The sequence below is a fragment of the Vicugna pacos genome, chromosome 9 (assembly GCF_048564905.1).
Source record: "Vicugna pacos chromosome 9, VicPac4, whole genome shotgun sequence".
In the NCBI taxonomy this organism is placed as follows: domain Eukaryota; kingdom Metazoa; phylum Chordata; class Mammalia; order Artiodactyla; family Camelidae; genus Vicugna; species Vicugna pacos.
In genome coordinates this window covers 8783638-8796736 of record NC_132995.1, presented here as the reverse complement: position 1 = coordinate 8796736, position 13099 = coordinate 8783638, and the positions used below count along the sequence as shown (strand labels likewise).

General features: G+C 53.0%; 2 protein-coding genes across 4 annotated transcripts in view; both read right to left on the bottom strand.

Annotated features, from left to right (window-relative positions):
• The window catches only part of OPA3 (outer mitochondrial membrane lipid metabolism regulator OPA3), a 49943-nt gene extending 49538 nt beyond the window's left edge, over positions 1-405 (bottom strand). Inside the window, exon 1 of one of the 2 annotated variants that reach the window (XM_031681921.2) lies at positions 102-405. In XM_031681921.2, coding sequence (XP_031537781.1) covers positions 102-243 — 142 coding nt within the window. In that variant the 5' untranslated portion in view covers positions 244-405. The remainder of the gene's footprint in view (positions 1-101) is intronic. The other variant, XM_006208559.4, reaches the window with a different exon arrangement.
• Positions 406-4000: 3595 nt separating this feature from the next.
• On the bottom strand, positions 4001-12785 carry GPR4 (G protein-coupled receptor 4). 2 transcript variants are annotated; one of them, XM_072966844.1, is made up of 3 exons: positions 12702-12744; positions 11818-11951; positions 4001-6071 (listed from the first exon to the last, which is right to left on the bottom strand). In XM_072966844.1, exon 3 carries the CDS (start codon positions 5217-5219, stop codon positions 4131-4133), a length of 1089 nt encoding a protein of 362 aa, XP_072822945.1. In that variant the 5' UTR covers positions 5220-6071; positions 11818-11951; positions 12702-12744; the 3' UTR covers positions 4001-4130. The 2 variants fall into 2 exon arrangements, with proteins under 2 accessions (XP_072822945.1, XP_072822944.1); XM_072966843.1 differs by lacking the exon at positions 11818-11951 and having other exon boundaries at positions 12702-12785.
• Positions 12786-13099: the final 314 nt, after the last annotated feature.

Here is a 13099-nt window from a genome sequence, read left to right as displayed (position 1 = left end):
GGGCTGTGATTGGTCGTGGACAGAAGTCCATCTCTTCCTGAGCAACCACCTGATGGGGGTTAGAGAATGGAAAGGTTGAGGGGACGTGGGGTCAGACTCACGCTGAGCCGGCGGGAGGCAGATATAGGTCTTGAAGAACTCGCTTCGGCGGGCGGCCTCCTTAATGCGGTTGGCAAGCGGCTTGCTGACCTGCCGGATGCCCAGGTATAGCAGCTTCGCCATAGGGAACGCGCCCACCACCATCCTGGCGGTCGCAAGGGGCACGCGCAACCTTGCTGACTGGGCGGGGCGCCTCGGAGCTCTCCCTCTTCCCCCGCCCTCTCGTCGCCTTGCGTGCGTACGTACGTGCGTACGCCCCGTGGGTAACTGCAGGGGCGCTCTCTGACGTCACTGCGTCGACGCTAACGCTCCGACGTCCGTTTGATGAATATGCAAATTTATGGCGGAAGTGAGGCCGTCAGGGGGTGGTGCCGTTAAACGGCTGCTCGCGGGAGTGTGAACGGGTTCCCACGCCCGCTTCGGCTGATGTCATCGCGCTCCTCCGTGACGTCGCATACCTAAGTGGCTTCTCCGCCTCAAAGAGGCTCTTAATTAATCCTAATCAGGACTAATGAGTCCTATATACCCTCTTCCCCGCAGTTAGAGCCCTCCCTGGGAGCAAGAACCTAGCCAGGTAGTCATACGGACCTGGGTTGGAATCCCAGCTCTGCCATTTACTTAACTGTGTGTGGCGAGTGACTTAACCTCCCTAGGCATCAGTATTCCCATGTACAAAATGGGAATCATGAGAGCACTTAATAACGTTATTGGATTGTTGTGGGTCTTGCATTCGAATCTTGAATATAAAAACATGGTGAGTGAACTATGTTAAATGCTTAGAATGGTGCCAGTCATCCAATAAACAGCCCTTATTACTATACAGGTATTAGCATTATTTTCGCTAACTCCAGCGTGCGAGTGCATTTCCTCTCCAGAAGCAGCTAATCCAATCATTTCCCAAGTAACTGACGAACTGAGGCCAGAACAGGGGGCAGGGATGGCACAAGGCCCCTCAGCCAGCAGAGGTTGATAGCCCGGCATCTTGACTAATAAAACTATACCCGTTTTCAAGCAGCCCAACTTCCTCCGTTTGTGGGAGGGCCCCCTGGGAGCTGGCTCAGCAAGGAGTTTAAGGACATGCATGTCCCAGACTGTCATCCCTTACCCAGCGGGGAGCAAAATCTTATAAACAAGGTCAGGAAGGAGTTGAGAGAAGTTTCTGGATGGTGGAGTGCTGATGGATAACAGAAATTCTAGAAAAGGCAGGGGGGAGGGGAAGTACAAGGAGCAGAGGAGCTGTGTATAGCAGGAAATGAACATTCAGGATACAGTGTCAGGGGACCCAGGGCTTTACTCAGCATCCACTCTGACTCCCTAAGTGTCCTTTGTCACTTCCCTGGCCTTTTTAGACCTCCGTTTCTCTGTCTGTAATAATGATACTGGCATGTGTGAACCCTGATACTCTAAATTACTAAGAATGCCAAGATTCCATAGAAACAACCCCTCCCCAGGATCCCTTCTGGACTGAAGGTGTGAGGAAGCTTGGGGCCTATTCAAGGTCCATAATTCTCTTGGGACCAACCCACACCCCATTTTACAGACTGGCCAAATGAGGCTAGAGGATGAAAAGGATTTCTGCAGAGTTCCAGGGATAATCAGGATGGAACTGAAGCTATGGTTTCTTGAGTCCCAGCCCAGAGTCTTCTCCTGATCCCTGGAAGATTGTTAGCCTGGGGCCCAAGGACCTACTGGTGGGGGCTGCGGTTCCTCACAATCGTTTCAGGAAACTTTCAAACATGTACATGACTTTTTGGGTGTAATTCACTACTGTTTCATCAGTTAGAACAATAGTTGGTATACAGTAAGTGCTCAATAAATATTTATTGAATGAATGGGAATGAGCATTTGGTGGAGGGATGGTATGCAAGCTTTCAGCTGATTCCCAGAGGGGACTGTATTCAAAAAAAAGTTCTGCCCCCTATATCTCCATTCCAATAGCTTTTTGGCCATGAAACAGGGTGGCAAAATTACTAGGCACCCCCAGATTCCAGGCCTCCCTCTTTTCTCTCCCCCAAAACAGCAAATCCCCAACTTCCTAAATGTCAGTGAACCACCCCTCCTCCTCCTCCTTCCTCTTTCTTTCTCTGAAAAGGGTTTTCCAGGAACCTCTTCTGGGAACTTCTAGGGCAAGGGTGTGTGTGCTCCTGTGTGTCGGGGGGCGGGGGGCGCGGGAATCTTCACATCTCATCAGGAGCCTGGAGCCTGTTACACACCCATGGGGAGGAAGAGAGGGAGGTGACCTACCAGAAGGGGTGAGGCCTGTCTCGAGTTGGGTTTTTCCTCTGCTTTCCAGTCTGATTCTGGAAGAACAACCATTCCTGGTTGATCCCTGAGGGCTGGGGAGGGAGGGGAACACCATCAACCAGGGCAGCAGCCTTTGCCACTCTGGAGCGTGGGAACATAGGCGGAGACAGGGAGGGGACAGGGAGCCTAGGATGGCCCCAGCACTGACTCACCGGCTGTGTGACCCTGGGCTAATCACTTGGCCTCTTTGGTGACGGTCTTAGAACAGGGCCTGGGATCATTCCCAGAGGTCCTTCCAGTTCAGGTCTGCTTGTCACCCTTTCCCAAGATGGGCAAGGGGCTCGAGTTACACGGCCCTTGGTGCTTCTTGCATCACGATAATTCCTTCAAGTAAATCCCAAAACTGATACCGCTCCTTGCTCGCTCCACCCACCCCGACCCTGGTCCAGCTGTCAGGATCTCCTGCCTGGACTACTGTAGTCACCTCACTGGACTCCTGGCTTCTGCCCTTACTTTCCATACTCTGTTACCCACTCAGAAGCAGGACGATTTTCATAACATTAAAGCCAAATCCCATCAATCTCTGCTAAGAGCCCCTCTGTGGCTCGCATTTATCTTGGAGTAAAAGGCGAAGTCCTCATCTGGGCTTACAAAGCTCTGAGAGATTGGCCCCTGTCCCCCGCCATTCTCAGCTTCTTTCCTCACATCCTCCTGCCCTCTGCTCCCACCACACCACTGTGTGTACTTGCTGTCCCTCAAAACTCTCATACTCCAGGACATTGCACTTGCTGTTCCCTCTGCCTGCGGTGCTCTTCCACCCAACAAGGCTGACCCCACCCCAGCCTCCTTCAGGTCTTTTCTCAAATGCCCACTTCTCAGCGACCCCTCCCCTGACCTCCTTATCTAGATAAGACTCCATGTCACTCTCTATCCCCTCAGTCGGCTTATCAATTCCAAACTTTATATTTATCTTTATTTACTCGCTTACCATGAGGGTGGGGCCTGGGCTGTCTTGGTCACCATTTTGTTCCCAGCCCCTTGAGCCCAGAGCTGGGCAGAGAGTAGGTAAAAACAATTCTCTCTTGAGTGAATGAATAAATACCCTTCTCTTTTCCTGAGTCCCCGTCCCAAGTCTGCCCTGCTTGCTGCTTCTCCAGCCAGTCAGCTGATTGTCCTTCCTTTGAGTTCTGACATTCACCCTCTTCCTCAGTCCTGACTTTCGCATTGTCCTGTTCTTGCTCTCCATGGGTCCTTCCCAAAGGCAAAATTGATCACTCTACCCTCGGTGTGAATTTCTCCTTCCACCTTCTCCTTAAGTCACAGACTTTTACCCCCTCATTGGAAATAATCCTAACTTTTTTGTCTTTACCTTCTGGAAACTTAATTTACTTGTCCTCTCCTCCAGGAAGCCCTCTGACCCCCAGACTGGATTCTCCCAGCCGTTGGGCTCCCCTGTCTGAGCCCTGCCCATGCTGGGTCATCGCTATCTGGGGACAGCTGTCCCCCATTGAGTGGGAGCCATGAGGGCAAGGCCAGGACTGTGATTCGTCACTGCTGGGTCACTGGTTCCACCCAGCACAGGGCTAGACATCATTCTTCTGAATTGTTAGAGGGTTGTGGAGGATGATAGTTGACCAGTGACACACCAACCTCACTGTTTTCCTATGTTCTTATATTCTTATGAATATTAACACAGTCTTATTTACATACAATTTGCATACACCAGACCAAAAGGGGAGGAGTGTGGGATAAGACCAGAGGAGTGGGGCCTCTGCACGATTTGAGGTTCACTGTACTGGTGGCAGCATCTTCAGCTGCACCTGGTCCCTCTGGGAGGGTGGAGCTGCCACCGAGTTGGCTGCCATGACCTTGGCCATGCTGTTCCTCTTGGAAGTGAGCGGGGTGTCCAGGGTGAGCGAGGCATTGGCCATCTCCTGGGGCTTGTCACTGGCCAGGAAACGGAGCAGGTTATGCAGGGCCTTGGCCACGTCACTGCGGGCGCCCTCGTTGACGAGGCAGTAGAGGATGGGGTCAGCCACACAGTTGAGGCTGGTGAAGGCCAGTGAGCTGTGGTATGCTGAGAAGACACGTTCCTCGAAGCCACAGTCCCAGGGGCGGCCCAGGTAGACAGCACTGCGGGAGAGCAGCAGCACGTGGTAGGGCGCAAAGCAGACCAGCACGATGGCGATGAGGCTGAGGGCCAGCCTCTTGATCTTGGCCTTCTCCTGGCGCTCGGTGGACACGCTGCCCCGCACAGCCCGCAGGATGCCACAGTAGGACAGCAGCATAAGGGCCCATGGGAAGAGGAAGCCCACGAAGACCCGGTAGAGGTTCATCCAGGCCACCCAGCCCTCCATGGGGAATTTCTCAAAGCAGAAGGTGTGATTGTAACGGTCGCGGAAAAGCTCATCATGGAACAAGGGCACCGAGTTGGCGCCCAGCTCTGTGGCCCAGACCACAGAGCTCACAGCCACAGCCATCTTGACACGGCGCAGGCGGGTGAACCGCAGTGGGTGGGCCACAGCCAGGTAGCGGTCCACCGAGATGCAGCACAGGAAGGCGATGCTGATGTAGATGTTGGTATAAAAGATGAACCCGAAGAGCTTGCAGGAGCCAGGGCCGTGGATCCAGTTGTCGTGATGCAGGAAGTAATCAACCCAGAGCGGCAGCGTGCAGATGTACAGCAGGTCGGCGATGCTGAGGTTCATCAGGTACACACCCAACTCGTTGCGTTGCCGCACCTGGCGGTAGGCGGCCCACAGGGCCAGGCAGTTGGTGGGCAGCCCCACGCCGATGACGAAGATGTACAGGGAGGGCGGGAAGAGGTGGTCCACGCGGGAGTCCACATGGCAGCCCTCCCACGTGCGGTTGCCCATCCTCGACACTGGGGATTTCGAGGTGCTTCCCCTGGCCCACAAGGGCTGTGGGGCCACAGGGGACAGAAGGCCATCAGGCCCCCTGGGCCCCCTCCTTGGAGGCTCAGGGGAACATGGTGGGAGGGAGTCCAGGGGGAAGAAATGAGGTTGACTGTGAATCGTGGGCCAGGCTGGGCAAAGAAGGATGGAGCTTGAGAGGGAGAAGTTGGAAGAGGGATAGAATTACGACAGGAGGGAGATTTGCGGGATGGCAGGATTAACAAAGAGCTTCATCAAGGAGGTGTTTATAGATCAAATCAGAGCATAAATGGGGGAATATTGGGGTAATACAAAATTGGCCGGGGCGGGGGGTTTATAGAGAGGATGAAGGCATCAGTGGGCAGTGGTGAGAGGGAGATACTTGTGGAGGATGTAGAAAGTAAGTGTGGCCATGCTGAAGTAATGGTGGGGTGGAATGCTCTAGAAGACACAGGAAATATATGGGATAGTGTTGAGATAGGACCAGCTACAGTCAGGGAGTATTGAAAAGACCAGGCAAGGTGAGTGGGAGTGCTGGCATTTCCTAGGACCCCAGTAAGAAATAAGGAAATAAGTTAGGTAACCAATGAGGAGAAAATTACGGAAAAGGAGGGGTCCTGTGAGGGATGAAAGACAGGGAGAGCTCAGCCTGGGCAACGTGGGAAGGATTTTTAAGAAACAGGAAGGAGGTGAGTAAGGACTGGATAAGAGCACGGTTAACAATACAGGGAATTTAAAGGGGCCAAGGGAGGGGCTCCAGCTTGGTCCTGGTGGGGACTGAGCAGTTGGGACGAGGCGGCTCCACCTCACAGTTCAAAGCTGACTTTCCAGTGCCTGTAGGGAGAGAGGACTGCAGTGAGGGGAGTCACAGACTGTCCCCTTCTCCCCATTCCCCTTTGTAATAGTGACTACAAAGGGCTGCAGAGGGTGGGAACCCTGACGATGCCTAATTGAGCCCCCATTCTAAGCAACAGATCTCTGAAAACCCAGATTTGAGATGCCAGAAATATTTCTTCCCTAATAGAGGTTAAAATAAAGACTCAACTCAGATGTTTAAACTTTCTTCCAGAAACCATATAAAACTGGCACAAGTATCAGATCTTGCTTTGGGAAATGCTGAACTAGGCTTACCCTGTCATGTGAGAGGCAGGGACATGGGGCCCAGAGAGGCTGGGTCACTCCCTTCAAGGATGCACAGCAAGGCAGTGACGGAACTTAGGGCTAGAACCAGCCTCCCACCCCTAGCCCAGGGCACCCCATTCTAGACAATGATGATGACAGAGGTGACGATAACAGCTAAAGTTTACTGAGTCTATTACATAGCAGACCCTGTTCCAAATACTTTTGTGGGTGTGAATTTATTAAAATTTCAAGAACCCAGTGAGGAAAATACTGTTACTTTCCCTATTTGACAAACTGAGGCACAGGGTGGTTCAGAGACCTGTCCAAGGTCCTGATGGCAGGAGCGTGGAAATGTCGGCTCTCACCCCGTTTCTCCTGCCTGTGCTTCAGTTTTCACCCAAGAATTGCTGGTCAGAAAATAGTCCTGGGTTTGACAGCTCAGGGAAGCATAGTTGCAGGGGGCTGGGAGGGGAAGGGATGCGAGGAGGAGCTTCTGGACTCCATCAAGATCTGGAGCAAGGGGAAGCCCTGGGGGCACGGCCGGGAGTCCCCTCCCTCAAGGGGACTTCATTGCCTCTTCCCACTCCCCTCTGATTTTCCCGAGAGCCTTGGTCCTGGGGAGACTTGAAAGCACAGGAAAAGGACAGTCTTGGACCAAACCCCGGATCATTGTCAACCCCAGAGAAGAGGGGAGTCAAGTCCTGAATTAGAAGCATTTTCGGAAGCCACTCCATCCACAGGTTTGCATTGGTTTAGTTTTGGAGAACTTTGGGGGTCGGTCCTTGATTTTATTTATGTATCTTTTTAAGAATGTTTTCATGGAGGTACTGTAAAGGACCTTGTGCATGCTAAGCAGGTGCTCTACCACTGAGCTATACCCACCCACCGACCCTACCCCCACATTGGTTTAGTTTAGGCTGTGAAATCATTTTTTTTTAAACCAAATCCCAATTGGAAACCCCATCTAAGACAGTGAAAAGGGGACGCTGCTCTGTGTTCTGATTGAAATGAGGTGGGGGGAAGAAAGCCACCTCTGAAGAATCCCCAGGGCACATTTTGAAAAACCACTGGTTGAAAAAAATAAAAATAAAGAAGGAAAACCACTGGTTGAGTCAGTTGGACAGATGATGAAACTGAGGCCCAGAGAGGGGAAGGGATGAGCCCAAAGGCACACAGCAGGTCCATGGGAACCTCCCAGATGGTTGAGCATCTTTCCATGGGAAAGTCCTCTTGGTGCTACCTAGCTCCACAATAAATCCTGAATCCATGCATGTCTCTAAAACCCCTGCCACTGCCTGCTCTGCTCCACCATCACCACTCACTTGAACCTTACAGTAGCCTCCTCATAGCTTTCCTGGCTGTTGCTCTGGCTTCCCTCAACTCACTTCCCACACAGCAGCCAGAAAGATCTCTCTAACATGGAAATCAGCTCTTGTTACTTCTCTGCTTGAAACCTTCCAATAGCTTCCCAGTGGACTAGGGGTAAAATCCCAAATCCCTTCGCCAGGTGACAAGGTGCTGTCTGACCTGTCTGGGCAGCCTAGCTGACTTTCTTGCCCACCTCCCCTCCTCTGCCTCAACTGGCTCAAAACCTTTGTTCTTCTTTCAGATCTTCTCAGGACTAGCTCCCTCATCTCCATCACTCCCTCAGGGAGGCCCTCTCTACCAAGTCCTACCCACCCATCCCCAGAGCTCTCTCCTCACATTATTTTGTATCTTGTTTGTGCCTGTCTGTCTAGAATGGATGTTCCAGGAGGGCAGGGACCTTGTCCTTGAGCACCCATGACAGGCCCAGCATCCAGTAGACACTCAATAAATGACTGGACCAAAGGAACACGCATTGGTCAGCCCCTCCTCCAACACAGGCCCCCCTCTTCCCCTGAGAGGGCACCACCTCCCACTTCAAGCTCTAGTGAGGCCCTGCGGGATGGCAAGGAAGGAGATGGTGAGGGGAAAATTGAAAAGGGCAAGACCCATCCGCTGCATAATTGACTTTGAAAGGTCAGAGCTGAGTCCCGCTTAGTAAGCCCTACCCCCTGTGGGTTCCTCAGCGACAGAAGGGCTGCCCTCACCTCAGCCTCACAGAGACTCCTGGATCCTGTGAAGATGGGATGGAGGGAGCTTGCTCCTGGCTAGAACAGTGCAATCCAGTCCCTCCCTTTGAATTGAAACCCCTCCATCCCTGAACAAATCACTGGAAACATCTCTCTCCCCTCTCTCTGCCCTGGGTCTCTCCTTCCTCCTGTAACACTGAGGGAATTTCTTCCTCTTCAGGAACCTCAGTTTCCCTTTCTGTATAAATGGGGGTGGGGCATAACTTTTGTATAGCGGTGACACCATATATAAATTGTGCAGTACTTGAACAATTATTACTATTCACTGGGAAGCTGAGACAAGAACTGAACCAGTTCGTAATGGGAGGAGGTGCCAAGAGCTGGGAGTTCCCTTTGCCCCACCTTCTCGTGAACCCCTGGGTTCAGCTGAGGCTGGAGCGGGAACACAGACAGGAGACTTATTTCCGGCACCCAGAGGAAATACACTTCCCATTGCTAATTTCCTCGAGGGGGAACCAGGTGGATGCTCACCCCCCTCTCCTCCTATCCCTCCTCCCCAGTCCACCTGCTTCATGGGGATGCTGGGCATAGGGGAGGGGCACTTAGCCCTCTCCTCCCCCCACCCCCACCTGAGCTCTGCCCACCGTCCAGCCCGCAAGAGACAGCATGAAAAGGCAGACTCTTAGAACTCCACAGGGCAAGAGGCCTATATGCCACCACTGGGGATGCGAGGCTACTTCTGACCCCTTCCTGGTAGAGATGGGGAAACTGAGGCCCAGAGTCACAAGGCAGTCGTCTAAGTCACATGATGTATCAAGACACTGTAGGTCTTAACTCAAAAACTTCCCCTTCCCTGAATGTTTTCTCTCTTTCCTGTAATTTTCCTCAAGTGTTTCTGGGGTTCTCAGCACCCCCTGGAGAATCTGCTGAAAGGTCTAAGGACTCACTACCACAAAAAAGCAAGTGGCCTCAATGTCTTGCATATCCTTTCATCACCTAACTCCTCTGCCCAGCCCCCCACCATGGGTTGGGATCAAAGTTGCCTCCCTCGCTCAGGCTTTGTTGGGGGGTCAACCCCCAAATCTCACAGTCCCCACAAGAAGCTCTCCCTGGCCCCCAGGCCCCTTCTTTGGTCCATGCTGGCCCCTCCCAGAGGGGCAGGAAAGAGAGATAAGCTGGGAGTGTGGAGCCGTAGTGGGGAGACAGGAAGGACTGGTCAGACCCCTGCTGGCACTTGGCGTCTCAGTGCTCAGTGCTCGAGCCAGAAAAGTCCATGGGCCCCACCAGCCACCTCCAAGTCCAGCAAGGCTGAAGGACTGGGCGGGGGCGGGAGTGGGGTGAGAAGACAGGAGGGAGAGGTGAGGCAGCCCCCCACGTCCCCCACACTGGTTCACTCACCAGCCTGGTCCTGGACGCCTCCAGGCTGCCTCTCTCACCCCCTCATTTCCCTCCTCTGAGGGCTCCTGCTCTCCCCTAACTCCCCCATCAGCCCCCAGGGACCAGCCAGCTCCGGTCTGCTCATTACTGGGCGAAATGTGATCACGGAGCCTCGCTCCCCACCTGGTGCCCTGGCGGCTGGCTGGCGGAAACTGGGGGACAGTCAGGCCACCATGATAGCTCCGCTGGACCTCAGTTTCCCCATTTCTACCGAGGGGATCCCCATCCCCTACACCACCCAGAAGGGACACCAGGGTGTTCTGACTGTACCCCTCTGGTGTTCTAGATTCCAAGGCTCTCAGATCTTCGGTTCTATTGTTAATCCAGTTCATGGTTTACTGTTCTATTATCATAATATTCTAGAGCTTTACCTTTCTACCATTCTGTTATTATTATCATGGCGGCCTTCCATGCCCTTACCCTTCTAAGTTTCCAATATTCTAGGAGTCTCACATTCCAAGATTCTCAAGTTCTATTGTTAGAACACTCTATGATTTTTTTTAACGTTCTACGATTTTCATAATCTATTATTAAACTCTCTGTGATTATCTTTGCCCAGCAAACACGAATGTGTATTTCCCTTTTCTTTTTTACAGAAATGGGACCATACTATATATACAGTGAACCTCACTTACTTTTTTCTCCTTATCTATTCTGTTTTTTTTTTTTTAACATTCCGGCAGCCTGAAGTTGTAAGATTATGCAGGATTCTAAGATACTAAGGATTCAATGGTGGAGGGGGGCAGTCACCATCTTCACCTGGCCCCTAAATTCTCACCACCTTTGGGGGACACTCGGAGCCCAGGCTGCATCCCTACCCCTTGCCCGGCAGGCTTTGCCGCCTCTCTCCCGGCTCCCTGGCTCACACCAGCTGAGTTATTATTTGTCTAGACACAAACCAAATTATAGGCCCTGTCCCACGGGAGCAGTGGGCTTCGTGGGGAGGGTCAGGAGACAGAGGCAGGCGGGAATTAATCTCTGTTCCCCCCCACTTCCCCTCTCCTCTTCCCTCCTTCTCTGAAACTCCACCCCTTCCACCCAGACCAACTCTGGTCCAGTCTCCCTCCCCACCACCATGGTTTTAGAAATATTTTCTCTTTTCTGCTTCTAAAAAAACCCACTCCCTTCTAGGTTGTGGCCATTCACACTCGCCCTGGCATTCTCCCCTCCACCTTATGAAAACCTCCTTCCCCAAATTAATCTGACTTAGTGGCAGCAAAAGAAGCCAGATCTGTGAATTTGGGCTTCAGTTGAACTGGAGTCCCAACCCCAGTCTGAAACTGACTCCCTGGGGGGACTTCTGCTCTTGGGCCTTTGGTTTCCCCATCTGTAAAATGGGTGGGTGCTTGGTCTGGAAGGCTCTGCAAGACATCTTTCAAGCTCTTAGCTGTGAATATTGAAAACACTACTCTTTTTGGATTGAAAGATACAAATATCCTGAGGCTTTTAATTTGAAGATTTGAGCATTCCCAGTCTTCCTCTCTGACCATTCTCACATATTTGGGTCCTTTTATTCAAAGATTTCACATTTGATCCTTCTTTTTTTTTAACTTTTTTTGGGGGAAGGGAAGATAACTAGGTTTATTTATTTAATGGAGGTGCTAGGGATTGAACCCAGGACCTTCTGCATGCTAAGCACACACTCTACAACTGAGCTATACCCTCCCGCCTTAAGACTTCTTGATTCTATCATTTCCAGAGTTCAGGAGCCCCCTCCCCGACAGTCTCTCTCATTTTCTCCTCCTGGAACACACCCAGGAAGGAAAACTTCCCATCCTCACCCCAAACTTGAAGTCAAGCTCATCCACAGAGACAAGAGTTGTGGGGGGGCCCTTGGTGAATTCAGGAGGAATGGGGCAGGTGGTGGCCCTGGAGGGAAACATGGGGGTCTATGGCCCCCATCATCTCCATCTGTGCTCCCCAGAAAACCGCCCAGCGCACATCCCTCCTGAGTACACAGCACATACCCCACAACCAACACGTCACAGAAATTCCAGAGCTGTTCTTCATCTTGGCTGGGGGTTAGGGTACGGGTGTCCAGTTCATGGAGGTGGGGATGAAGCCAAGGCAGGAAGGAGTTAACGGGTAACCCAGCCAAATCCTGGAAGGGAGGAAGTGGGGGAGGAAGTTCACCCCCCAGCCAGGAATTCCTGAAATTGGAGGGTGGGGTGGGTGCGACCTCTAAAGCAGTGGGGTGACTCTGTTAAGGCGGAGCCGGGGTCACAGGGTCACTTAGAGCCCACCTGCCCCAGGTGGCAACCCTACTACCCCCTACCCAAGTTCCTCAGCCCAGGCGAAAGCTCTGGGATTTGCGAGGATTTCGACTGTGATGACGACGACGGGGTGAAGTTGCCAGAAAGGGGTCTCAGATACAAAGAGACAGAGACAGAGGAATATGGAGAGAGACGAGGAATACGGAGAGAGACAGAAACTGGAAGGCAAAGGGCAAAGAGATGCTCAGAGACGGGGAGACGTGGAGATGGAAGCAGACAGATCCGTAGAGACTGAGAGTTCATCAAGAGACTGAGACAGGGGCAAACAGAGAGAGACAGTGAGACAGAGATACAGAAATAGACACAGAGACATGCAGAGATGGAGGAGACACACATCTAGAGGGAGAAGGACCGCAGAGACAGAGATATCAGAGACAGATGGAGAGATGGAGACAGACCCAGAGGCAAATCAACTGCGGAGACTCCGGGAGAGCCAGCCCCAGAGAGGGGCGGGGACGGAGACGGCGCGGGAGACTGAGGCAGCCGGCGCCGGGACGCAAAGCCCCCAAGGGGCGCAGGGAGGAGCAGTATTCGGCGGCCGCACGACCCGCGCGGGCAGGGGAGGGACCGGCGCCTACCTGTGCGCGGCGGCTGGACGGGGCGGGCGGCGCGTCTCTCGGCGGCTGGGGGTTCTGGGCTGTACTGGCGGCGCTGGGACCCGGCGGCGACTCCTCCCGGTCCCGGGGCCGGCGTGGCCAGCTGAGGCCCCGCCCCGCCCCGCCCCCATTAACCCTTCCTTTGTCGCTCCCCCTTAACTCCTTTAAGCCTTTACCCCACCAAAGGCTTCCAGCCCTGGGGAAAGCTCACTTGCTGCTGGAACACCTCCCAGTCCTTCAAAGTCCCCAGGCTGGAGGCCTCCACCTCATTAAACCCCTCTGCTTACCCTCCTGCCCACCCCGCACTCTAATTCGATCAAGCCCTAAGCTGTACGGGAAAGTGAGGTCCCTCACTAAGTCTCCTGGAGCTAAACCATTTC